This window comes from Eurytemora carolleeae, unplaced genomic scaffold, assembly GCF_000591075.1.
Source record: "Eurytemora carolleeae unplaced genomic scaffold, Eaff_2.0 scaffold110, whole genome shotgun sequence".
NCBI lineage: Eukaryota > Metazoa > Arthropoda > Copepoda > Calanoida > Temoridae > Eurytemora > Eurytemora carolleeae.
The window spans coordinates 14,623-42,438 of NW_019396070.1; the positions used below are offsets into that span (position 1 = coordinate 14,623).

At 31.2% G+C, this 27,816-nt stretch overlaps 2 protein-coding genes across 2 annotated transcripts; both read right to left on the bottom strand.

Annotated features, from left to right (window-relative positions):
* Positions 1–574: 574 nt before the first annotated feature.
* On the bottom strand, positions 575–18,649 carry LOC111711992 (putative leucine-rich repeat-containing protein DDB_G0290503). The gene is made up of 11 exons (XM_023486496.1): positions 18,561–18,649; positions 17,123–17,210; positions 15,946–16,043; positions 11,160–12,299; positions 9,382–9,496; positions 8,042–8,133; positions 6,232–6,340; positions 5,262–5,359; positions 4,565–4,751; positions 2,648–2,817; positions 575–731 (listed from the first exon to the last, which is right to left on the bottom strand). The coding sequence occupies exons 3-11, from the start codon at positions 16,035–16,037 to the stop codon at positions 674–676; spliced, it is 2,061 nt and encodes a 686-aa protein (XP_023342264.1). The 5' UTR covers positions 16,038–16,043; positions 17,123–17,210; positions 18,561–18,649; the 3' UTR covers positions 575–673.
* A 3,985-nt stretch (positions 18,650–22,634) lies between these two features.
* Positions 22,635–25,113, bottom strand: LOC111712040 (circumsporozoite protein-like; the record flags this gene model as incomplete). The annotated part of the gene is made up of 4 exons (XM_023486551.1): positions 25,040–25,113; positions 23,133–23,280; positions 22,814–22,818; positions 22,635–22,722 (listed from the first exon to the last, which is right to left on the bottom strand). Coding segments are annotated over exons 1-4 (315 nt in total), but the record flags the coding sequence as incomplete, so codon positions are not given.
* Positions 25,114–27,816: the final 2,703 nt, after the last annotated feature.

Here is a 27,816-nt window from a genome sequence, read left to right on the forward strand (position 1 = left end):
AATAAAGATAAAATAAAACAAAGAAAAAGAAACTGGAGAAAAAAACTCATCTAATTTAAATTTCCTTAATCTTTTGACATAAGATGCATTAAAGCTTTCATCTTTTTGTTGTAAAAAATATTTTAAACATATTTATGATGAGAAAGTTTGCAAAATTCGAGAATTTCAAGAAATCCACGAAAAAAATTAAACTTCAATTTAAAAATTTATTAATAGAGAAAAAAATTATTATTTTGTAATACCTACATATATCTCTGGAACCCGATGTCGAAGACCTTAGAAATTTCAAACTATGAAATTTGTTAGATCACATAATCTAAGTTTGAAATATTAAAGGTTCACATCGTTAGGTTGCAAAGATATAGGAATTAAAAAATTGAGTTTGAGGCAAAAACCTAATTCCTTTCTCCATTAAACCGTAGATGAGAAAATTAAGAAGAAAGAATTAGTTAAAAGTTAATTTGGAATTTATTAATTTTGTCAAATTCCATTTGCACAACATAAAGCCCTGGTATACTGTCCGTAATTCAACATAATTAAATTTATAAAATAATTTCAAAACATAAAATTTTAATATTAGCACTTTAAACTTTTATTAAACAACAACATAGTTCTTTATTCTATACATTTAGATTTGTACAGGTTGAAGGTGCCAAGGGTAGAAAAATACTGATTATTGATTTGGATCAAACCCATGCTGAATATCTTCTAGTTTCAGTCGATTCGAACATCTAAACAGAGATTTTACTATTTGTATGATCAAATCAATCATTTTCAAGATCAAATCATACTTTTTCATGATCAAATCATTCATTTTTAAGATCAAGTCATTCATTTTTAAGATCAAATCCTTCGTTTTCAAGATCAAATCATTCATTTTTAAGATCAAATCATTTATTTTCAAGATCAAATCGTACGTTTTCATGATCAAATCATTCATTTTTAAGATCAAATCATTTATTTTCAAGATCAAATCATACGTTTTCATGATCAAATCATTCATTTTTAAGATCAAATCATTTATTTTCAAGATCAAATCATTCATTTTTAAGATCAAATCAACATTTTTTTATAATATAAACAATCCTTTTCAAGATATAATTATATATTTTCTAGATCAAATCACTATTTTTATGATCAAATCAATCATTTTCAAGATCAAATCAATCATTTTCAAGATCAAATATACTTTTTCATGATAAAATCATTCATTTTTAAGATCAAATCCTTCGTTTTCAAGATCTAATCATCCTTTTTTCATGATCAATTACCATTCATTTTTTAAGATCAAATCAACATTTTTTATAATATAAACAATCATTTTCAAGATATAATTATTTAGTTTCAATTATTTCCAAATTTCAAAATAATTTTGTAACCCTGATTCCTCTCAAACAAATCAGCTGTTTCAATATTGTTTTGGGCCAAATAAACAAACCAACAGACCTGGAAACCAGGGAGTAAGGAATAAAAGGGATAACTGAAGCGGTTAGCCCTACCATATGATTATACATGCTTTGCAGACGGGTACTCCATTTGTATAAGAAATATTCAGAATAGGTTATTGTATACGCGGTAATTGTACATCAGACAAATATTTCTTATACAAATGGAGTACCGTCTACAGAGCATGTTTAAATCATATGGAAGGGCGAGCCGCGTCAGTTATATCTCCCGTCTATTCCTTACTCCCTGCTGGAAACCCATATCTCATTAAAAATTAATTCTTCTATAATTTGATTTTTAAAAAAGAGTTAAGACTCTTTTTGATGATAATTCCTTGAGAAAAAGTTACAGTAAAGTTTCTAAGAATTAATAAAAAAGACTTTTCTTTTAATTTTTTAGTGAAAATACAGGAAAGGGTTTATCATTATAATACTAAAATATTTAAAGGGAGTTATCGCGAAAATGAAAATAGGGGTTCCGAATTGAATTCTGGTTTGATTACTTCTAATCTAACTTTACTTCTATCTGTTAAAACCGACTCATACCGAAAAGCGAAGAACCCGTACAAATTCACGTGTTGCATTATTGTACCCAGACCATTGATAAAACATTAGAACTAACCCTTCAGATATTACAAGCTGTAAATGTCGAATTCAATTCGGGGCAATCCTATAAAGTTTTAATATCATAATCTTTTAAATTTTGTTTATGTACTTTGCAACCCAATGTCGTAGACCTTAGATATTTCAAACTATGAATTCTGTTAGATCAAATAATCTGAGTTTGAAATATCAAAACACAATTACTTTAGACAACAAAATAAAGTATTTATACAAAATTCCTTGAAAAACTAAACTAAAGCAGGATTTATTAAGATTATCTAGATTTGTTAAATTAGAATTAAATAAGATTTAAATATCGTAAACTTTCCTTTAAGATCGGGAGATTTAGAATAGAAAAAAAACTTTTTTCAGTTTTTGATACCGTGTTTTCTTTCTTCTTTTGATATTTAAAACTTTTAAATTATTTATTTTCGTCAGTTGAAAAACTAATATATTATGCAAAACTGTGAAATAAAGGAAACTAAAATATTTCTTCTTCGGAATAATTTTTCTAAATTAATTTTTAGGAAGGAAACAAAATAAGTATAGTACATTTTAAACTAGCAGTTTATATGCCGTGTGTTCAATAGAGAACTCACCTGGTTTGAAGGTTTAGACCTGGGAACATATTCCCTGGTGTAGCAGGTAATGTGAGAACGGTTTGCTCTGTAACCCGTCCCTCCTCCTCTCTCCAGACAAACATCCTGTTATCCACGTAGAGTCTGTCCTGCTTCAGGAAACATTGGCTTGTCGGATATCGGGATTTTACCTTAAAATCAAATTTGAAAATACTAAAATTTTGTTTAAACCGTTAAAAACTTATGATTTGTTTTCGTGAAACTGAGCTAAAAACTTGTGTGTTGGATATCCTTAATCCCGATTGCTATATTTCGATATTCATTGTGGATACTTTTGATTTTTGGCTTAAGCCTATCTCTTAGATAACCCTGCTGGGTTCCGACCAAGGAATTGTTTCCGTGCAAATAGTTTCTAGTACAATAGATGGCAACGTAGAATTTGTACACTCTCAGTAGTCAGTACAGCTGTATTCTACGTCACAAGTGTCAACTTAGTTTTTGTGTCTGACAAAATTTTAAATAATAGTGATAATTTTAGAATAACGTAATTATCTTACGGTAAAATAATTGCAATTTTATGTTTTTTTCTTTTTCTTTTTTACATTTTTTTATTTCATTTTGGAAACATGTCAACTAATGTGAGAAAATTTCGTTTTCCTTGTTATATTTGACACTTGTGACGTCATGTATAGGTTGTCAATTTCTCTGTTGCCACCTATTGTACTTGATAATATATTTTATTCCGTGCAAAATTTGTCATCTTTTTATCATGGCTGTTTGTTTTCTGCAATCAACACCTTGCTTAGTTAAATTTTAGACACTCATGGTTATCAAATAAAGATTCATGCAGATTAATAAAAATGAGGAGATCAAGCATTAGCATTGACAATTCTAAAATTCCCAGCTCTGGTTTGATATCTCGTACAGTCCTGCCAGCCTGGCAACGTATAGCCAAAGTACTTTCAAGGTCCGTAGAAAACAATTTATACGTTTTTTCTTCACAGAAACATTGGATAGAATACAATTACCCTCTTTCTGTTTTCCCGAACTGTCTTTTTAATAAGAACTGTTTATAAAAAAAGATTCTCTCCGCAAAGATCTTTACAGGATTTGATTTCGAAACAAATTCTATTTTTTAATTCGGATTTTAAAATACAAAACATACAGCTGAGTCTAAAACTAAAGAATGCGCGAATTTTAAGTTCGAGGTTAAAAGTTCTGTAAAATTATGAATAGCTACTTAAATATTAAACTTTCTCAATTTTAAATTTGAATTTCCCGGGAAAAATCTGAACCAATCAGAGAAAAGGATTTACGGAGAATATTACATAACCATCGCTAATCAGCTGTTCTTACGTAACCGAAAACAAAACATACAACCGTTTTTTGGGTTTACATCCAAAAATTAATTTATCTAAAACGTGAAATTTCTTTAGCAAGGTTTTCACTTTTAAAGTTGAATGCCGCTTTCTCAGCTGCAGCTGAATGATGATTGAATAATAGACAAATAGGGAAAATGCAGGATTTCAAGATAATTTAAACCTCTGTTTAAATTTTAACTCGTCGATTTCGGCGAGTTAAATATTTAACCACAGAAGTGGCATTTAACCGTGAACTTAAAATTTAAGTCTAAACTTTTCGTTCTTTAGTTTTAGACTCTGGTGTCCAAAAACCAAATTATAGGTATGTAACACAAAAATTGAAGAAGAAAGAACAGTTTGAAATTCGACATTTAGGCTTGTTTGATAATTGATATACTGTCATTGTGATCAGTAGACGAAAAAATTATCATTTTATTCACATTTTGAGTCAAACAGAAAAACTTCAAACTGTTATTACTTTTTGTGCTACCTCATATTGATATCAATCCATTAAAAATGTTCCATAGATTTAAAAAATTTCCAAAATTTCAAAAAGATCGTTTTTTTTGTGACTTACCCTACTCATAAACTTGTTTAGTTCTCCCCAATTCTCCCGAACTGATCTCGACATGTCCTCGGTGAGTAGGAGGCCGCTTCGGTCCAACATATCCGACCTCTTGAGGACAGCCTCCTTGTCGTAGAAGTGCTGGAAGGAGATTACAATGGGAGGCCAACCTCCGACCTCAGCACGGGTTGGTTTCAGCCTGGGAAACATGTTTAATTCTGTAAGTTTTCTTTTTCATGTTTATAGAACTGTATGTTTATAGAAGCGTAATTTTAATGCTTCGTGCAAAATTTGCAATTCCCGATTCACAACGATACCCTGATCAGATACACAACGGTACTCTAAAACCTGATCAGATTCACAACAGTAATCTGAAACCTGATCAGATTCACAACAGTACTCTGAAACCTGATCAGATTCACAACAGTACTCTGAAACCTGATCAGATTCACAACAGTACCCTGAAACCTGATCAGATTCACAACAGTACTCTGAAACCTGATCAGATTCACAACAGTACTCTGAAACCTGATCAGATTTACAACAGTACTCTGAAACCTGATCAGATTTACAACAGTACCCTGAAACCTGATCAATAATTTTTCTACATTCTTTTATCTAATTTGAATATTTGATATTATTTCTTTCTCTTTAAATTTCAAATTTGCTCAAATTTTTCAAATGTTGAAAATTTTAATTTTAATTTTACCTTGTAAGTGAGGTTAGAACAATTTCTCTCCGAATTCCTAGCTTAGTTCTCACAAGTTCTCCCAGGATAGTTGCCAAGCTCTCCATCGTTTCATCATTCTCAACATTTTAAACATTTTATTCAAATTTTTATATTTTTATTCTAAAGGAATTGAGTCTTTGCCACATATTCAGTTTTTGTAAAACCTATATCTTTACAACCTTATGGTGTAAATCTTTGATATTTCAGACTTACATTATTTGACCTAATGGCATTCATAGTTTAAAATATTTAAGATCTGCAACATTGTGTTGCAGCGATATTGAAATTAGAAAATTAGAGTTTGTGGCAAAAACTCAATTCCTTTGATGTTTTTGGCTTCCTCTTTAATATACTCACACATTTATTGTCTATTTGGACATCTTTGTGATAAAACCATCTTTGTGATAAAACCATCTTTGTGATAAAACCATCTTTGTGATAAAACCATCTTTGTGATAAAACCATCTTTGTGCCATCTTTGTGATAAAACCATCTTTGTGATAAAACCATCGTCTGTAAGGGACCTAGCTGTATTTAAACATTACTTGGAGTACTAAAACCAGTACCTGGAGATAGCTTGTATTAAAAACTAACTCCTGAAGCGGCCTGTATTTAAACCAGTACCTTGAGCAAACCTCTGTATTAAAAGCAGTACCTGGAGAAGATCTCTGCATTAAAAAGCAGTACCTTAAACAGACCTCTGCATTAAAATCAGTACCTTAAACAGACCTCTGTATTAAAAGCAGTACCTGGAGCAGACCTCTGTATTAAAAAGACTTTAGCATTAAAAACAAGACCTGGAGATGGTTTCTGTATTAAACTAGTACTTGAAGCAGACCTCTGCATTAAAAACAAGACCTGGAGATGGTTTCTGTACTAAACTAGTACCTGGAGCAGACCTCTGCATTAAAAACAAAACCTGGAGATGGGTTCTGTATTAAACTAGTACCTGGAGCGGAAGACCGTGAAGAAGTAGATTGTTTCTTCGATCTCTTGTCATCTCATCTACCTCAGCCTTCATCCCTCCTACTCTCCGGTCTACCTCTTTTAATCTACCCCTATGTATATATACAGATTTAGAATTGGATACCTACTTTAATCTACCCCTATATATATATACAGATTTATAATTAAATACCTCTTTTAATCTACCCCTATATATACCGATTTAGAATTAAATACCTATGTTAATATTAAATATCTTTTTAATCCACCCCTGGATACACAGATTAAATATTAAATACATCCTTTAATATACCCTTAATATACAGATTTAGAATTAATTACCTTCTTTAATATACCCTTAGATATACAGATTTAGAATTAATCTATCCCTAGATATACAGATTTAGAATTAATCTACCCCTAGATACACAGATTTAGAATTAATATACCCCTATATATACAGATTTAGAATTAAATACCTCCTTTAATATACCCCTAGATATACAGATTTAGAATTAACTACCTTATTTAATCTACCCCTAGATATACCGATATATAATTAGATACCTACTTAAATATATCCCTAGATAAACAGATTTAGAATTAAATACCTCCTTTAATATACCCCTAGATAAACAGATTTAGAATTAAATACCTCCTTCAAGAATAAAAAGATTTAGAATAAAAAATATCTCTTTAAACCTATCTCTCAATACAACTAAACCTGCTGAAACCTTTCTCTCATTTCAGAATACGGAATACATATATTGCATTAAAAATTGTGTCTGTACGTGCATTATAAGGATAACGTACTCGATTTTCTTAAATAAAGATTTATTTAGGCCATGTTATGTTTTTATTAACAGTCTTCATTTGAATGAAGGGATCAGGGGAATTTGTTTTAGAAGGAAACCCAAACGTATAATTACGTAAAAAAAATGCGGCTGAAATATTTGTACTCTCTTTAAGTACTGTTTACTAATTATACTGGTCTAATGATTTTGAATATTTAAAATTTTTGGAATTATTGCAAAACTTTTTTTTTAGAAAATTCTTATTTAAATTTTTTTTTAATTTCCTTGAAAGGTTTTAAGTGGTTTACTGGTTTATCTGAAATTGAATGGTTTTTTGATGGTTTTGTTTGGCTTTTAATTGCATTTGTTGGGTTTTAAGGTGTTTTGTTGTTAATTTTGCTTTGTTTAATTTAATAGTTTTGAAGAAGAAAAAGAATAGAAATTTTAATATAAAAGATTGCACAGGAAAATAACTTTTTTATTTATTTTCCTTTCTGTAAAAAGATCCGAGATTTGATATATATATTTATAACTATATAACTATATACATATATAAATAATTAGCTAAAAAAAACCGCGTTGTCCGTGAAAAAAAATTTGAAGTAAAAATAATCGAATTTTTTAGCCTATGTCACCCCCAGTCTGCCCATGAGTGTCCATAAAAAAATGCAGCCCATTTTCTCCAGCTGTTTGGCCGGCTATAGGGAACATATGTACGAATATCTTGTTTTATTTACTACCCTATACATATAAAATTTGTTTCTAGTTGTATAATTTTTAGACAGGGTGTCCCGCAAAAACAATTTAGTAAATTCTGTTTTTATTTCATAAATTGAAATCTGAACAAAATTCGTTATATGTTTAAATAGTTTAGAAAACACCACATTTAGGAAAGGATAGACAAAAGAAAATGTTTCAAGAAGCAATTGTAATAGAAGAAATGCCGCAAATTATTTCAAAGATAAAAGACGAGCTTTAAAGCTGTTCATGAGCTGTGATGTTTAGTTTGACAGCCTGTACCTGAAGTTACTAATCTCATTAACTGCTAGAGCAATATCTCCGGAAGCTAGGGATTCAACCATATTCTCCAGTTCTAGGCAACTTTTCTCAATCTAGCGAAGAAATCATATTTTCCCACGGTGCATACATTCATAATTCTTAAAGGGAGTGTATGTACGGCGAAAAAAAAACACTTTTGATCGCTACTAATCTTACTTCTATCTGTTGCGTCTACAAGGAGAAAATGGTTAAAAACTACTCATACTGAAGAATGTAGCGTCCATACAAATTCAGAAAGTTTCAACATTCAACTCGGATCTTAAAATAATCAATTTAATTCCAAACAAATCTTTTAGATATTACAATCAATAGTCATCGATTATTTTTCGAAGCATTCGTACCGTTGTGAATCGGGCATTGCCATCTTTGCATAGAGATTTACTTGAAATTATGCTTACAGTCCCTTTATTCCTGGTTATAACGTTTAATACAGAGAAAGCGAAACGTTTCTACCTGAAACCCTTCAGTGCTCATTTAGACTTTGGACGTTGAATCCTTTTATCCGGAGTCAAGCGTTCTCTCTAGTGGCAGAGATGAACAACTTTAAAGTGACTCTTTATTTATAGAGGGACATGCCCTATTCACAATGGGACTCCCCTAGTTAAGCCCCTACCCCCCCCCTGGACAAATTCCAGTTCATTTGAAAACGTCCCTGGTCCTATTCGTGAAATTCAATCTTATTAATCCAAAGTTTTCTTGAAACATACTTCCTTAACTTCTTAAGTTAAGCAGCATAAAATGTTTAAAAAATATAAGGCTGCATCAAATCTTTGAACTATTATACTTTGTAGCTCTATAGATTTAGAATTTGACAAAAATTTAGAGTTTAACACAAATTTAGAAAGACAAAAACGTCTTTCAAAACCTGCCTTCAAAGACTTTACTCTCTACGCTTAAAAATTAATCGCAGCAGCTGTATTTTTGTTAATTAATAAAGTTTACTTTTAATGAAATGAAGTCGAATTGTCACAAACTCAAATTTTCTAATCCCAATATATTTTTATCCTGATGATGAAAACCTTGAAAATTTCAAACTTAGGTTATTTTATCTATCAGAATTCACAGTTTGGAATACGATATTGGGTTGCATATAGAGTTACAAAAATTTGGGTTTGTGTCAAAGACTAAATAGCAAACCAAATTTAACGTTCCAATTTCGTCTCATTTTCAGGTTCCTGAAATCTCATTCTTTCTGAATAATTCTGATTTCTGAATAATTCTCTTTTTAAGGTCTATTATTAAGCTCAGGTTTTTCTGTTAGTTTAAGTTTCTTATTTTTCCATAAATGTATTTATTCGTTCCTGTATAATGAGTTCATCCTTGCAAGCTGCAAGATCTTTGTTACACTTGGATATTTTAGAATTAAACCTCTCCTCCTCCTCCTCAACCCGAACCTTTAGCTCATTCATGTCCGTCCTAGACAAATTAACAAGATTTAGTTTTCAAAACAAGCATTAAAAACAATTAAAACCAAGTATTGATTATCACCCCCCCCCCTCCCTCCCTTCAAAAGTGGGCGTATGAGTATTCTTTAAGTGGTCACAAGGACTGCCAGCGTACTTTCAAGTGGGCCTCCGATTCATAGAGGTAATCTTGAAACCTTTATCTAAATCAATAATGTTGAAAATATTGTCGTTTTTCTTGACTTAAAAGTGTTTAATTCCGATAATTTCCATATTTCTTCCAGCAGTTTAAACGCTAAGTCGTTTTTGTCGAGAAACCACAGTTGAAAATAATATAATTTCAAAATTATAAACATGGATATCTAATTCATATTTGATCAGACAAAGCTTTTAAGGGTACCGTTGTGTTACTTCATATCACGCTTACAGTTCTTTCAAAGCCACTTATCGAATAAATGGGTGGTCAAATAAGTGGTTTATAAATAAAAACAATAAGTATTCGTTTTAATAATTTTTCTATTCTTTATAGTTTCAATAAATCACAAAAATATCAGACATGTACTCATAGAAAACAACGCAAGGATAACCAGAAAACTCTGGAATAGTATGACGGCTTTGAGAATCAAGTTTTAACTTTAAAAAGTTCAATAACCATGAAACACAACAATTCTGCAGTGTAAACAGACCCATTTAAAAAAAAAGTAATTTTATAAGTGTCTGGTTAAACTATTTGCTTTGTAACACCATCAAATACATTTAAGTATTGCTATAATGTCGTCTTCCTATTTCATTGTTTTCTGGTTATTACTGTAATAACACCAAGATTGATAAATACTGTCATTCTGACTGTCTCAAAAAAAAAATTAAATACAAATTGCGTAGAACAGAATATATCGCTTCAATTTCATGACTAAACTGAGATATAATTACTTCAATTTTTCAGATTTTAAACAAAAAAGTAGAAAACTTTGGTTTTAAAAATCCAGATTAGGTTTGAAATGATAAATTAGAATATTAATCTTCAAACACTGTATATTTGGTTTGTTAAATTGAAGAGAAGGAATATTTGAATTCTTACAATATTTGTGAATATTCGGAACCAAATATTCTAATTGGAATATACATTGATGACAAGTTTTACAGATCTAACAGAAAAATCGTGTTCAATTTTCTCTTGTTTGTTAAAACTTATACACCAAGTCTCACTTTCACTTTCAACCTACCTTTTATATTTCATTCAAAGGAATTGAGCCTTTGTCACAAACTTAAATTTTCTTAACCCTATATTTTTGCAACCTGAAGGCGTAACCCTTTGATATTTCAAACTTGGCTTATTTGATCTGTTTCAATTTATTTAGAAAAATCTAAGCTCTACGACATCATTGGGTTGTAAAGAAATAGGGATTAGAAAATAAAAATGTGTGGCAAAGACTCAATTCCTTTGAAGATACAAAATCTCAAGATTGGGAGTTTTAAGTAATTTAAGACAAGAAACCACTTAATATTAAAGAAGATATAAAAGTAACCTCATTTTTTGGGGGGACTTTTGAATTTACGGAACGGAAAATTAGGTCGATGATAAACCACCGTTTACTTGTCAAAAAGTTTTTAACTAACAATAGCTCCTCAAATAAGATATTTTTATTCTACCCGAACCTTACTGTTTTAAAGCTTACCAAACCAGGTTGCTCTCTGTGTTGAGTAGCTGCTTGAGATTATTGGCTTGAGAACTCAGATCCTGAGCTAGTTTACTCTGGACGGTTTCTATCAGGTTTACGGAGTTAGAGAACTTACTCTCCAGTTCGTCCTGCAAACTCAGGTTCTTCTGAATCAAGTTCTCCGTCTCCTCCTGGAAACTGACTCTATTCTCCTCCATCTTCTCCTCGTTTTTGTTCAGTTTCTCCTGCAGTCCTTGCAACATCTGCCCCTGATCTTCCTGATTGGACGTGATCAACTCAACCTTGTTGTTCATCGATGTTTCGTTGTTCTTCCTTGAGCTCTCGTTCTTCTTAACCTCGGAGTCAAGAAGTTCGAGGTTGCGTTCTATCTTCTCCGCATTGTTTCCAAGTTCTCTCAAACTCTTGTTGGTTCGGGTTTGGTTTTCTCTTCCAAGTTTGGATTGTTCTTCAACTTCCTTGCTCAGGCGTTCGTGAGAGTTTCTGAGCTCTTCATGGGTTTGATTGATGGAGTTAAGTTCCATCTGGGTGGTTTCCTCATAGTTAACCAGGGACACCTTGTTTTTGTTTATATCATGAGAAAATTTAACATGATCCTTAGAGTTGAGTTCTAGCTCTACTCCAACCTCCTGGATCCGAGTCTCCAAAGAGGATATAGCGGATTCTGTTTTATCCTGAAATTCTGCTTGATCTTGCTTGATGGTTTGATGGGTCTGATCGTTAACTCTCTGTTTCTCCTGAACCTCTGTAAACCTGGTCTCAATCTCTTCCTTCAAGGATTGAATATCTGCCAGGTTGCTGAGTATACTGGATTCAGCTTTTGTACTCCGTCTAATCTGATCCTCAGTCTCCTTCTCCAGGTCGGAGAATCGTTCTTCAACCTTCTCCTGGAGTTTTAATCTCTCATTCTCGATGCTATCGATGTTTTTTCCTATCTCAAATTTAGTCTGATCAAGTCTAGTTTGGAACTCCTGAGACTGTTCTTGGATACAAACAGAGACGGATTCAAACTTTTCTGTTTGAAGTTTTCCAAACTCCTGTTGTTTCTCTGCAAGGTTGCTCAGCTCAGATTGTTGCCGCGTGAAATTATCTTGATGGGACTGAGCGGCAAGTTCTGAGATATCTTTGAACTGAATAAATCTGAAACAGAAAATATAAATCTAAAATTCAAAAATGCGGGAAAATAATTCATAATATTTCTCCGAAAGTATGTAGTATGTAAATTAGATTTTTAATATATTTAAAAAATTTGTAGCAAAATTGATGTCGAAAAAATCGTCGAAATGTTTTGTTAATTGTTATTGGCTTCAAATTATAAGAAAACAGAGAGAACCATACAAATTAAGTATCCAGAGAGATAATCTATAGTATTCTTATCATTATATCTTTGCAACCGGATGTCGCAGACTTTTGATATTCCAAACTTTGGATTAAAGTCAAGGTTTTCAATAGCGTGGGTTCTACCATCAGGTTGCAAAGGAAGAGATTAGATATTTTTTAGTTCGGTTTCGAAGCAAACATTATTGAAACTTCTATAAAATTAATTCTTGTTTATTATAAGAACTTATTTAAAAAATAATTTATAAGATGAACAACATTTGAAGGTTCGGGTTCTATAATTTGAAGTTTTGATTAATCGGTCCAAGTTCTACTTATTCCCTTCCTACTCCATACCTAACTCTACAAACTTACAGATGTTAGTTCGATATACAGATATACAGATATACAGATATACAGATATACAAATATACAGATATACAGATATACAATATACAGATATACAGATATACAGATATTCAGATATACAGATATACAGATATACAGATATACAATATACAGATATACAGATATACAGATATACAGATATACAATATACAGATATACAGATATACAGATATACAGATATACAGATATACAGATTTACAGATATACAATACAAATATTTACAAATATACAGATATATAATACACATATTTACAAATATACAGAAATACAATATACATATTTACAAATATACAGATATACAATATACATATTTACAAATATACAGATATACAATATACATATTTACAAACACAGATATACAGATATACAAATATACATATTTACAAATATACAGATATATAATACACATATTTACAAATATACAGATATACAATACACATATTTACAAATATACAGATATACAATATACATATTTACAAATATACATATTTACAAACACAGATATACAGATATAGAAATATATAGAAAGAACATATATTTATATTCTTAAGGATTAGGTAAAAATCAAATATCAAGTACAATAGGTGGCAACAGAGAAATGGACCAATTAAACACGATTTCACAAGTTTCCAATATAATAAGGAAAACGAAACTGTCTCACATTAGTTGACAGATAAAATAAAAAAGTGCAAAAACAGAAAATAAGGAACACATAAAATTGCACTTATTTTACTATAAGACAAGCACTTTATTCTAAAACTATCACTATTATTATTAATTTTGTCGGACACAAAACGGAATTGACACTTGTGACGTAAGAATACTGCAGCTGTACTAAGAGTGTACAAATTCTACTTTGCCATCTATTGTACCACCTAAACTAAAATTTCGGTGTGTACTGCAGTGACTTGCAGTGCACTGACCGAATAAATAGTGGGGTTTAGTGGAGAGTGGTACTAGACTCTATTTGGGAATATTTAACAATATTGCTGTAAGTCGGGGCTTTATTCAATCATATTCTTGATCCTAATCTAATATTATGGGAAAAAAATATCATATTAAAGGGACTGTAAATATAATTTCAAATGATCCTCCGTGGAAAAAGTGGCATGTCCGATTTACAACGGTACCCTTGAAAGCTGTCTGATCAAATACGAATTAGAAAATTGTTGTCCATGTTGTTTAATTCATGAAACTGATTATTTTATTTGTCTTTTCTGTACAAAAATAACTTGCGCATTTTTTACTTCAGAAACATTGGAGAAATTATTAGAAGTAAAATTTTTTTTAATTCAAAAAACTACCTTGTCTTCCACATTTTTATCAGATTATGGTTTAGGTACCGTTGTAAATCGGACATGCAACACGGCAACAGTCCCTTTAATTTGTTAGGAAAACAGTCCCTTTAATTTGTTAGGAAAACAGTCCCCTTTAATTAGTTAGGAAAACAGTCCCTTTAATTAGTTACGAAAACAGTCCCTTTAATTTGTTAGCAAAACAGTCCCTTTAATTAGTTAGGAAAACAGTCCCTTTAATTTGTTAGGAAAACAGTCCCTTTAATTAGTTAGGAAAACAGTCCCTTTAATTTGTTAGGAAAACAGTCCCTTTAATTTGTAAGGAAAACAGTCCTTTTAATTTGTAAGGAAACAGTCCCTTTAATTTGTTAGGAAACAGTCCCTATGATTTGTTAGGAAAACAGTCCCTTTAATTTGTTAGGAAAACAGTTCTTTTAACGTGTTAGGAAAACAGTCCCTTTAATTTAGGAAAAAATATTGCTAAATTTAAAAACTAAATTTCTAAAATTTTGGCATTATTGATTTTTTTTTCGATTTAACAATATGGGAAGAGCTGACGTATATTCTTCGTGGAATAAGCGATAGTCTGAAAATATCATTAAACATGAAAAAATGCAATGATTTTGGCAGATTTCTTAGAACCTTGATAGAATAGAGTGAAGGGCTGATACACTAGACTTTAAAACGGCGATTATTTATTTTACGTTTTACAAATTTTATTGTAAATAGTTTTCAATTGGGATTTATACAAAGAGAATAGAATATATATTAGAGGGGAATTTACAAGAAAAAAGTGTAAAACGGCCATTTTGTTGTACTGTTTCCATACTGCAGGTGTACTTCACATATTTATGCTATATAACCTTTGGGGCCCTGGAATATCATTTTATAGAAAATCTAAAATTAATGTTAAAAGAAAACCAAATTATGAAATAGGCTGGTTTCATAATTGACCAATGATCATTTTACATAGACTCTATGCCTTTCACTTTACAAACGATGATTTTCCATAATAATTATAAATCAAATGATGTTTTTTATTCACCTAATTCATTATAACGTTTATTTAACAGCTTTAAAAATTTCGAAATTTAAATGAATAGTCTAGGGAACATACTGTATTAATGTACTCTACTCATAATTTGTGAACATTTACATGATTTGTACACTTTGAACTCCCTTTTCAGGCTGAAAGGGACTGAAAAAATTCATACCGAGAGATTCTTTAAATTCCTCTCTAATATATATTCTATTCTCTATGGATTTATAGAATATGCTAAGCCAAATTAAATAAAGCTTTATATCTATGTCGGGATTTTTCTATCATTTAAAGTCTATCAAAAAATCTGTAATTTACAGGGTTGCCAATACACGATGAGACATCAAAGACGACTGTACAGCAAAACCGTAGTATTTTTCTTGCATTTAAGGTTTCATTTAACTATATGGAACCTTAAAAACCGACATTTTTCCATAAACAGACAGACAATCCTAATATATAAATATGTTTTATATAATTTCCAAGACAATATGTTGCATGCGTCGGACTCGTCTGACCCAATCTTCAGTTGGAATTAAACCGATAAAGTCGAGCATTTTTTACAGATTTTTTTTAGCCTATAACACCCCCCGCCACCCATGAGTGTCCACAAAAAATTTAGCCCAATCGGTCCAGCCGTTTGGCCGGCTATACGCAACATATATATATAAGAATATCTTGTTTTATTATATAGATTATTATTATCATTATTGAATTATTATCTAACCTCTCGAGCAGGTTTTCATGTTTCTCCAGAGTTTCAGCATGTTCCCGACCCAGTTCAACCAGCTCATCATTCAGTCTTTTATTCTCATTCATACAAACCTTAATAAGTTTTTTCACGATTGGTAATATTTTTATTTTAGTTCAGGGTTGTGGGCGTCAGCACACACATACAAACAAATAGTACGATAGATATAAGTAAACAAGGTTATAATGAAAGGAAATTTAATTGTAGTTGCGTATACTCTGCGTACACATTAAAACCAGTTCTCTCTGGGCGGAATTTTTAAACAAGAAAAGATGCATCAGTGTTCGTTTAGTATCCGAGGAAGATAAAAGTATTTGATTTTGATAATGTTGAAAATAGATTCAGCTATGACCAGAATATTTCATATATTATTTTTGTGAAAATTGATTCCATGTCAGGCTGTGACATCCGTCTTTACCCGCAAGGTTGATTATTTGTATTTATTTAAGTTTATATTCTAATAAATTAAAGGAAATGGAACTTTCAGACCCAATTGAGATTTATAGACAGTTTTTTTTTTTAACCTTAATAAATAAATAAGAAAATAAAAAATCAAGTGCTCATGAAGAAAATATGGAAAATACGAAAAAATAGATGTTGTTGGAATATTTTTTCCCTAAATTCTAATTTAATATTTGATTTTGATTGGTTGATCTATTTTGACAATAAACTCAGGAGTATGTTTATATTGGATTTATGGGTCAAGGAGGACAGACCAGGAAAAATGTATATTTATGTTTACATAGAAAGTGTACTGTAGTTTTTGGGAGTAATGTAAACACACGCAGTTCTTTGTTTATATTTCTTTCCTTTTATGAAAATTTATTTCTATTCGTTGGGGTCGAGGTTTTTCTACACTCATTATTTGTTTTCCGTAGGTCTACATATATATATCAGAACTTTTGTGACTTCATGTTTATCATTGATATATCTGTATTGTGAATAATCTGCCTACACTAAGGTGTACTTAGAGCTGAAGCAAGAGTTAAGATTACTCCTCCTCCTGGTTCTGCCTACTCTAAGGTGTACCTGGAGCTGAATCAAGAGTTAAGATTACTCCTCCTCCTGGTTCTGCCTACTCTAAAGTATACCTGGAGCTGAAGCAAGAGTTAAGATTACTCCTCCTCCTGGTTTTACCTACTCTAAGGTATACCTGGAGCTGAAGAGAGAGTTTAGAGTACTCCTCCTCCTGGTTCTGTTGAAACTTCTCAAACTTCTCCAGGTTCTCTGTTATATTCTCACTTCACCAAACCAAACCTCTTTCATAATGTGTGTTGAATAAAAATAAAAATAAATAACTAAGATTTTATAATAATTTTAAATATTTTTTTCATTTTTTATTTAAGTTTTACTTCTTCAGATTAGGTTTTTGGGCATCTAATATGAAAACTAGTGTCGTGAATTTATGAAAATTTAATGGGATAAACCCACGCACCTCTGCGTCAACCTTGTTGCACCGGCTAGTCCTGTCCGTAGAGCTAGGTACAGTACAAACTGGACCGGAAAGGTTGACCCGGCTCGGAAATTCAACTGTATTACGGCCGCCCGTGAACATTAGTTTTATTTCAATCCGACCTTCATGAAAATAAAATTTAGGCCAATTAAAGACTACACGAGTCTTATTTTTAAAACAAATCTTCAGTTTTCAGTTTGGATTGGCATTAAAAGTAGATTTTACATATTTGCTATATATTGTACTTTTTTAGGCTTTGTATTTTAAATATCATGAAGTGTAAAGGTGGTTTACACAATCTTTAGAAGATTTTGAACAAGAAATTAAAATATAAGTAAAACTATTTATTGAAAAAATTATTTAGAAATATCCTAATTTTTATTAAAAAAATCTGGAACCAATTAAACTGTAAAAATAATTGACCATGAATTGACAATAAGTGATAAAGTGCACTGTAGCATTGTAATTTAAAGTTTTCCAAGATTTTATCAACAGAGGAATTAACTCTTTGCCACAAATTCAGATTTTTTAATCCCTATATCTTTGCGACCCGATGTCGTAGGTATTTCAATATATAAATTCTATTAAATCAAAAAAGTTTTACACAATCAGGTTGCAAAGATATAGGGATTAACACATTTGGGTTTGTGGCAAAAACCCAACTCCTGACAAGGAAAAATCATCTTTTTTAAAATATTTATTTATTTTGAGCAAAATGAAAATCTTAGATTTATTCTTTACAAATGTATGGCTACCGCAGCTTCTTGTTATAATTCTAATTTGACTTTTTTGATAATATTTGCCTGTTCTCGAACAACATTTTTAATTTAAATTAAAAAACAATTGATAACGTTTCAAAAATGTTTGCATAATGCTTTGTCGAAAACTTGTTAAATATTTAGAATAAAGCATTGTATCGACATAAAAGCGCAAGAACAGTTCTATTTTCTTACGACGTGTTATTGAGTTTTTGGACTTGAATTCTAAAAATCCAAATAACTTTTAAGCACTGAAAACCAAAAACTATAGTGTTATAAAAAGTTATTATCAGTTTTAATTATTATTTATTTTATTTATTTTGATTATCAATAAAATTACAATATTACAAACTGAATTATTTATGAGGGTTTGAATTGACCTTAGTTCAGTTCGCAGGTCCTCTACGTTATTATCCAACTCAAGAAATATGTATTTTCAAGAAATATGTATTTTCAAGAAATATGTATTTTCAAGAAATATGTATTTTCAAGAAAAATGTATTTTCAAGAAATATGTATTTTCAAGAAAAATGTATTTTGAAGAAAGGGTATTTTGAAGAAAATGTATTTTGAGAAAAATGTATTTTAAGAAAGGGTATTTTGAAGAAAATGTATTTTGAGAAAAATGTATTTTGAAGAAAAATGTATAATGAAGAAAATGTATTTTGAGGAAAATTTATTTTGAAGAAAAATGTATTTTAAAGAAAAATGTATTTTGAAGAAAAATGTATTTTGAGAAAAATGTATTTTGAAGAAAAGTGTATTTTGAAGAAAAATGTATTTTGAAGAAAAATGTATTTTAAAGAAAATTTATTTAGAAGAAAATTGAATTTTAATGGATGAAAAATGTATTTTGAAGAAAAATTATATCAAAGAAAAATGTATTTTGAAGAAAATGTATTTTGAAGAAAAATGTATTTAGAAGAAAATGTATTTTGAAGATATTTAGAAGAAATGTATTTAGAAGAAAATTTATTTTAAAGATATTTAGAAGAAATGTACTTTGAAGAAAATGTATTTTAAAGATATTTCGAAGAAAATAATATTCTTTCTGATTGATATTTTCAAGTTGAAATATTTAGATGTGGAAATAAGTATTTTTATTTCTCTATTTGATCTTCTGAATAAATAATATTTTCAAAAATTCAATTTTCTTCTTTCATTTTGTTTTTTTAATACATTATTTCCTTAGTTGTGAGGAGTACAACTGTAATTTTGTCTTAATTGTTCTTTTCATACTCTGACCAAATTGTTCTTTTCATACTCTGTCCAAATTGTTCTTTTCGTACTCTGACCAAATTGTTCTTTTCATACTCTGCCCAAATTGTTCTTTTCATACTCTGTCCAAATTGTTCTTTTCATACTCTGACCAAATTGTTCTTTTCGTACTCTGACCAAATTGTTCTTTTCATACTCTGACGATGAAATTCTTATTTTTCTAGCTGAAAATCCAGTGCTATTAGCCGAGAACTCGGATGCACGCTTGTGTACAGTGTGAACTCCGTGCAAAGGAATTTAGTTTGTACAAAAAGAAAATTCAACCCAATGTCGGAGACCTTAAATTTTTCCAACTATGAACTCTGTTAGATCAAATAGCCTAAGTTTTAAATATTAAACTATCAGGTTACAAAGATAACGGGATAAGAAAATTTGAGTTTCTGTCAAAGACTCAATTCAGTTAAATACAATTTGCATGCAAAGGTTGAAGGAATACCAATGTGAATTGCACATGTCACTGACAAATGATACTTGAAATTACGTGTCTGGTCCATTTAATACTACCCTGTCAGAAGATCCAGACGAAAAGAATTAAGAGTAAAATATAAGTTTAATGTAATTTTTCTTAAACAAACATAACGGATGAATATGTATTAAAGTAATACAGTATTCATTGCAAAGTTTGAAGTAAAGTCTAAATTAGAAACCCAGGGGTGCAATCAGAGTTCATCAAAATACTAAGAATTCCTAAACTTAGAAATTATTCTGGGGAAAATACAGTTTATAGCTATTAGAATTATACCTTGGGATTAGAACTGGGATAAGAGCTATGATTATAACTTGGGATTAGAACTAGGATTAGAACTAGGATTACAACTAGGATTACAACTAGGATTACAACTAGGATTAGAACTGGGATTAGAACTGGGATTAGAACCAGGATTAGAACTGGGATTAGAACTAGGATTAAAACTAGGATTAGAACTAGGATTACAACTAGGATTAGAACTGGGATTAGAACTGGGATTAGAAATAGGATTAGAACTAGGATTATAACTAGAATTAGAACTGGGATTAGAACTAGGATTAGAACTGGGATTAGAATTAGAATTATAACTAGGATTATAACAAGGATTATAATACAGTTTATAGCAATTAGAATTATAACTTGGGATTAGAACTGGGATTAGAACTGGGATTAGAGCTATGATTATAACTTGGGATTAGAACTAGGATTAGACCTAGGATTAGAACTAGGATTACAACTAGGATTACAACTAGGATTAGAACTGGGATTAGAACTGGGATTAGAACTAGGATTAGAACTGGGATTGGAACTAGGATTAGAACTAGGATTATAACTAGGATTACAACTAGGATTAGAACTGGGATTAGAATTAGAATTATAACTAGGATTATAACAAGGATTATAATACAGTTTATAGCTATTAGAATTGTAACTTGGGATTAGAACTGGGATTAGAACTGGGATTAGAGCTATGATTATAACTTGGGATTAGAACTAGGATTAGACCTAGGATCAGAACTAGGATTACAACTAGGATTACAACTAGGATTAGAACTGGGATTAGAACTGGGATTAGAACTAGGATTAGAACTGGGATTAGAACTAGGATTAGAACTAGGATTATAACTAGGATTACAACTAGGATTAGAACTGGGATTAGAACTGGGATTAGAAATAGGATTAGAACTAGGATTAGAACTAGGATTAGAAATTGGATTAGAACTAGGATGAGAACTAGGATTAGAACTGGGATTACAACTGGGATTAGAATTAGAATTATAACTAGGATTAGAACTGGGATTAGAACTGGGATTAGAACTGGGATTAGAACTAGAATTAGAACTAGGATTAGAACTAGGATTAATAACTAGGATTAGAACAAGGATTAGAACTAGGATTAGAACTGGGATTAGAACTGGGATTAGAACTAGGATTAAACTAGGATTAGAACTAGGATTAGAACTAGGATTAGAAATAGGATTAGAACTAGGATTAGAACTAGGATTAGAACTAGGATTAGAACTAGGATTAGAACTAGGATTAGAACTAGGATTAAAACTATGATTAGAACTGCGATTAGAACTGGGATTAGAACTGGGATTAGAACTAGGATTAGAACAAGGATTACAACTAAGATTATAACTAGGATTAGAACTTGGATTAGAACTAGGATTATAACTAGGATTAGAACTATGATTAGAACTGGGATTAGAACTGGGATTAGAACTGGGATTAGAACTATGATTAGAACTAGGATTATAACTAGGATTATAACTAGAATTAGAACTGGGATTAGAACTAGGATTAGAACTAGGATTAGAACTAGGATTATAACTAGGATTATAACTAGGATTATAACTAGGATTAGAACTATGATTAGAACTGGGATTAGAACTGGGATTAGAACTGGGATTAGAACTAGGATTAGAACTAGGATTATAACTAGGATTAGAACTAGGATTAGAACTGGGATTAGAACTGGGATTAGAACTGGAATTATAACTAGGATTAGAACTGGGATTAGAACTGGGATTAGAAATGGGATTAGAACTAGAATTAGAACTAGGATTAGAACTGGGATTAGAACTGGGATTATAACTGGGATTAGAACTGGGATTAGAACTAGGATTATAACTAGGATTATAACTAGGATTATAACTAGGATTAGAACTGGGATTAGAACTGGGATTAGAATTGGGATTAGAAGTAGGATTAGTACTGGGATTAGAACTAGGATTAGAACTATGATTAGAACTAGGATTAGAACTGGGAGTAGAACTGGGAGAAGAACTGGGATTAGAACTAGGAATACAGCTATGACAATAACTGGGATTAGAACTGGGATTAGAACTGGGATTAGAACTAGGATTAGAACTGGGATTAGAACTCGGATTAGAACTAGGATTAGAACTTGGGATTAGAACTAGGATTAGAAATGGGATTAGAACTAGGATTAGAACTAGGATTAAAACTAGGATTAGAACTAGGATTAGAAATGGGATTAGAACCAGGATTAGAACTAGGATTAGAACTAAGATTAGAACTAGGAATAGAGCTATGACAATAACTGGGATTAAAACTGGGATTAGAACTGGGATTGGAACTAGGATTAGAACTGGGATTAGAACTAGGATTAGAACTAGGATTAGAACTTGGGATTAGAACTAGGATTAGAACTGGGATTAAAACTAGGATTAGAACTAGGATTAGAACTAGGATTAGAACTAGGATTAGAAATGGGATTAGAACTGGGACTAGAACTGGGATTAGAACTGGGAGTAGAACTGGGATTAGAACTAGGATTAGAGCTATGACTATAACTGGGATTAGAACTGGGATTAGAACTGGGATTAGAACTAGGATTAGAACTACGATTAAAACTATAACTAGAACTAGGATTAGAACCAGGATTAGAACTAGGATTAGAAATAGGATTAGAACTAGGATTAGAACTAGGTTTAGAATTAGGATGAGAAATAGGATTAATACTAGGATTAGAACTAGGATTAGTACTGGAATTAGAACTAGAACTAGGATGAGAACTATGATTAAAACTAGGATTAGAACTAGGATTAGAACTAGGATTAGAATTAGGATTAGGACTAGGATAAGAACTAGGATTTAAACTAGGATTAGAACTAGGATTAGAACTAGAATTAGAACTAGGATTAGAACGAGGATTAGAACTAGGATTAGAACTAGGATTAGAACTAGGATTAGAACTAAGATTAGAACTAGGATTAGAAATGGGATTAGAACTGGGACTAGAACTGGGATTAGAACTGGGATTAGAACTGGGATTAGAAATTGGATTAGAACTAGGATGAGAACTAGGATTAGAACTGGGATTACAACTGGGATTAGAATTAGAATTATAACTAGAATTAGTACTGGGATTAGAACTAGGATTAGAACTAGTATTAGAACTAGGATTAGAACTAGGATTAGAGCTAGGATTAGAACTAGGATTAGAACTAGGGTTAGTACTTGGATTAGAACTAGGATTAGTACTGGGATTAGAACTAGGATTGTAACTAGGATTATAACTAGGATTAGAACTAGAATTAGAACTAGGATTAGAACCAGGATTAGAACTAGGATTAGAAATAGGATTTGAACTAGGATTAGAACTAGGTTTAGAATTAGGATGAGAAATAGGATTAATACTAGGATTAGAACTAGGATTAGAACTAGGTTTAGAATTAGGATGAGAAATAGGATTAGAACTAGGATTATAGAACTAGGATTAGAACTAGGATTAGAACTAGAACTAGGTTTAGAATTAGGATGAGAAATAGGATTAATACTAGGATTAGAACTAGGATTAGAACTAGGTTTAGAATTAGGATGAGAAATAGGATAAATACTAGGATTAGAATAGGATTAGTACTGGAATTAGAACTAGAACTAGGATGAGAACTATGATTAAAACTAGGATTAGATCTAGGATTAGAACTAGGATTAGAATTAGGATTAGAACTAGGATAAGAACTAGGATTAAAACTAGGATTAGAACTAGGATTAGAACTTGAATTAGAACTAGGATTAGAACGAGGAGTAGAACTAGGATTAGAACTAGGATTATAACTAGGATTATAACTAGGATTAGAACGAGAATCAGAACTAGGATTAGAACTGGGATAAGAACTACGATTATAACTAGGATTATAACTAGGATTAGAACTAGGATTAGAACTAGGATTAGAACTAGGATTAGAACTAGGATTAGATCTGGGATTAGAATTAGGATTATAACTGTAGGATTAGAACTAGGATTACAACATTGAATTAAATTAGGATTTGAAAGGACTGAGCAAAGAAAAAATAAGAATTTATTTTCTAATATTTGTTCTACTCCTAATTGTTATTGTTTTTTTTTTGTATTTAGAAGAGAAATTTTTTTCCTAGATCTACAAGTTTTTCTGAGCATCGTTCTGCGGGAGTAGTAAACAATCCTGCAGGATCCGTTCCTATATCCGTCCTCGGACTAGCTCCGCACACTAGATATATTAACAAAAGTAAACAATCCGGCAGGATCCGTTCCTATATCCGTCCTCGGACTAGCTCCGCACACTAGATATATATGCAATAGTAAACAATCCGGCAGGATCCGTTCCTATATCTGTCCTAGGACTAGCTCCGCACACTAGATATATATACAATAGTAAACAATACTGCAGGGTTCGTTCCTATATCCGTCCTCGAACTAGCTCTGCACACTAGATATATATGCAATGTTAAACAATTCGACAGGATTCGTTCCTGTATTCTTCCTAGGACTAGCTCTGCACACTAGATAAATATGCAATATCAAACAATCCGACAGGATTCGTTCCTATATCCGTCCCAGGACTAGCTCCGCACACTAGATATATATACAATAGTAAGCAATCCGGCAGGATCCGTTCCTATACCGTCTTAGGACTAGCTCTGCACACTAGATATATATACATTAGTAAACAATCCGGTGCAAAAATGAAGGAACGAAATTCATTTATTTTCGTTAAAATTTTTCCATTTCACATTATGAAGATTATATTTTTGCGAATAAAATAAGATTTTACTATTTAATATCCTTAATATCTTCCATCCTGAACTCTGCAGCCATCATACCAATCCAACCCTGAAAATATAATGGTTTGATCTCTAATATCCTTAATATCTCCCATCATGAACTCTGCAGCCATCCTACCAATCCAACCCTGAATTTTCAACCAAAAAGTGGTTGAAAAAAATTTTTTAAAAAATATGTGGGGAAACAAAGGGCGGATCAAAAAGGTTTGCGGATAGAATTTGGGCCTTGGCTCCCCATTATCCAGAAAATTAATACTTTTGGATTATCAAAATTTCATCATACTCTTCTTCCTTGTTTAACTGAATTATATTTGTGCAATGTATGTTCAAGTAAAAATAAACTGTCCGAGTCCGAATTTAATGAATTTAAGCTGCGTTTTAAATCCCCCCAAAAACCGGTTTCAATTGAGCGTTGGCTTAAATCTTGAAAATTTAATACAATTCATATTTGAGCCGCGGCTCAAATTCTTTAAATTACATGGGCCTCAGAAAACATTTTGTACAGCCACTTGGATTAAATGTCTTAGTTACAGAACGGATCTCGTCTTCACACTGTCCACAGGACTTAGAGGAAGAATTTTTAACTTCGGACCAAAGTTATGAGAATATTCAACAACCACTGTTTTCAATCTAAAGTATTTCCTCGGTGATAAAGTTGAAAAAGTCGAACCTCAATCGTCCAAAATCAAATTTCTGAAAGAAAACCTAGGATAGCAGCATTTAATTTTTGGGATCCTCTAGAAGACCTCGAAAACATGATCTTTTTTATCCCCAGTTGGATACAGGTTACATAGTAGAAATTAAAGGCCCCTTTTCTCTTTTTATAAATGACAATGCTCGACTTACAATTTAACTGTAAAGACTGTCTCTGATCAGGATTATTTTCAATTGTGGTTTCTAAGCCTAGAAAAACAACAATATCTTCCAAATTATTGATCAGAGATTCAGGTTTAAGGTATCCGTTGTGAATCGGGCATTGTCCTCTTTGCCTGGAGGGTCACTTGAAATGGCGCGTACAGTCCCTTTAATTTCTAGGCATCATATCAGCATTAAACTGATCTTTCCCCATATTCATCGGTTTTTGTTTCAGGAGATAGAGGAACGCATGAACCTTTGCCACAAACTCTAATTTTCTACTCCTTATATCTTTGCATTTAAAATTTTTTGACATTGTAAAAATCTATGATTGATTGATCGATTAACTGATATCAATTAGAGAGTTATGATATCAATTAGATAGTTATGACATCAATTAGATAGTTATGATATCAATTATGACAGTTATGACAGTTTGAAATTTGACATTTTGGCTTACATTTAATTGAAATCATTCGAAAGGAAATTTTCGAAGATTTCAAAAAAATATTAAAATTTTAGAAATTAAACCGTGGTGATTGCTACAATGTCTAAAAGAGCTTTTTTTGGGACACCCTGTGTGATCGATGCCTAAGCTAGACATTGGTGTTCAGGTTAGATTACATTTAGTCCTTGGAGAATGGAGATACAGAGAAAATGTTATATCCTACATTTTTTTTTGAGAAAATCCGGGAATTAATTTAACTTTATAGCACATTTACAATGAATTCATCATGAACTGAGAAAGACTAAAAAACACACAATTTTTTTTTGTGTGGAAACCTGTCACAAGCTAAAAATTTCTAATTCCTATATTTTTAAAACCTGACGATGTAAACTTTTGATATTTCAAACTTAGATTATTTTATAGAACATAAGTTGAAGTATCTAAAATCTACGACATTTGGTTGCAAAGATAAGAAAATCATAGTTTGTGGCAAAGACTGAATTTCTTTCCTTAAAAACCAGTGTTTTGAATTAATATTAGATATTAATCAGACATTCTTACCATACATCTTTGAGTGGCTTTAAGTTGTAATCGTAAATTAAAAAGCAAGTATGTTTTTTTTTTAAATGATGAACGATCACTTTAAAATTACTCAAATCCTATAAAAGAAGAATTGGACATGATATAATTCTAGGTATATTGTAATTTACGGTGTCACGAATAAGGAATAATATTAATGACCCCCCAACAATAAAATCCTATTTTGAAGATGAATGATATGACTGAACTTAATACATCAAATAAAATTAAGGGAAGGAAGAACTAAAGTTTGTAGTAAGTTGAGGGTAAGTAAAAGTTCCTCCCCAGTTGACCTCAATATATATCATTATACAGTGCTATGGAGAGAGTTTATATCTTGTATCCAATTGATGGAAAGGATCCGAATTTCCGAAGAAAAACATAACTCTTAAAATGTTAGATAACTTGCTCCGCGGGTGAAATTTACCTTCTTTTATTTTATCTAACTGCTTTTATCATTTCCAAAAATACAAAATAGTAATTCACAGGGTTACACACAAAGAATGAGACTTCAGAGATGACTGTACAGAATTTATATTGGCTGTTTCTAATATTTTTAGTTCCCTGCAAACTTCATTCTTTCTTTGCTGAATCATTAAAAAAAAAAAAAAAACCACAGTGAGAACCAGAAAGCTGTGGAATAAGAAGACGACATCAAAGCAATACTAAAGTACATTTGTGTTGTTACAAAGCAAATAGTTTTACTATTAACTTATTAAATCACTTTTTAAGTGAAATAGGTCTGTTTGAACTGCACAATTGTTGTGTTTCATTCTCATTGGACAATTTGAAGTTTTAAGTTGAGATTAAGTCGACTCCCTATTCCAGAGTATTCTGGTTATCACTGTATATATAAGGTAGAAGACTTAAATTACCCTAGGAATCGTTATATATTATACGAGGTTCAGGTCGTCTTTACAATCTCTAACCCTGT

Coding starts and splice junctions, on each gene's coding strand:
- LOC111711992 (XM_023486496.1), bottom strand. CDS start 16,037: ATGAATGAGAATAAAAGACTGAATGATGAGCTGGTTGAACTGGGTCGG. Junction 4,752..5,261: donor GTTCTAACCTCACTTACAAG/GTAAAATTAAAA, acceptor CATGTTTCCCAG/GCTGAAACCAACCCGTGCTG. Junction 2,818..4,564: donor TAAACAAGTTTATGAGTAGG/GTAAGTCACAAA, acceptor TTTGATTTTAAG/GTAAAATCCCGATATCCGAC.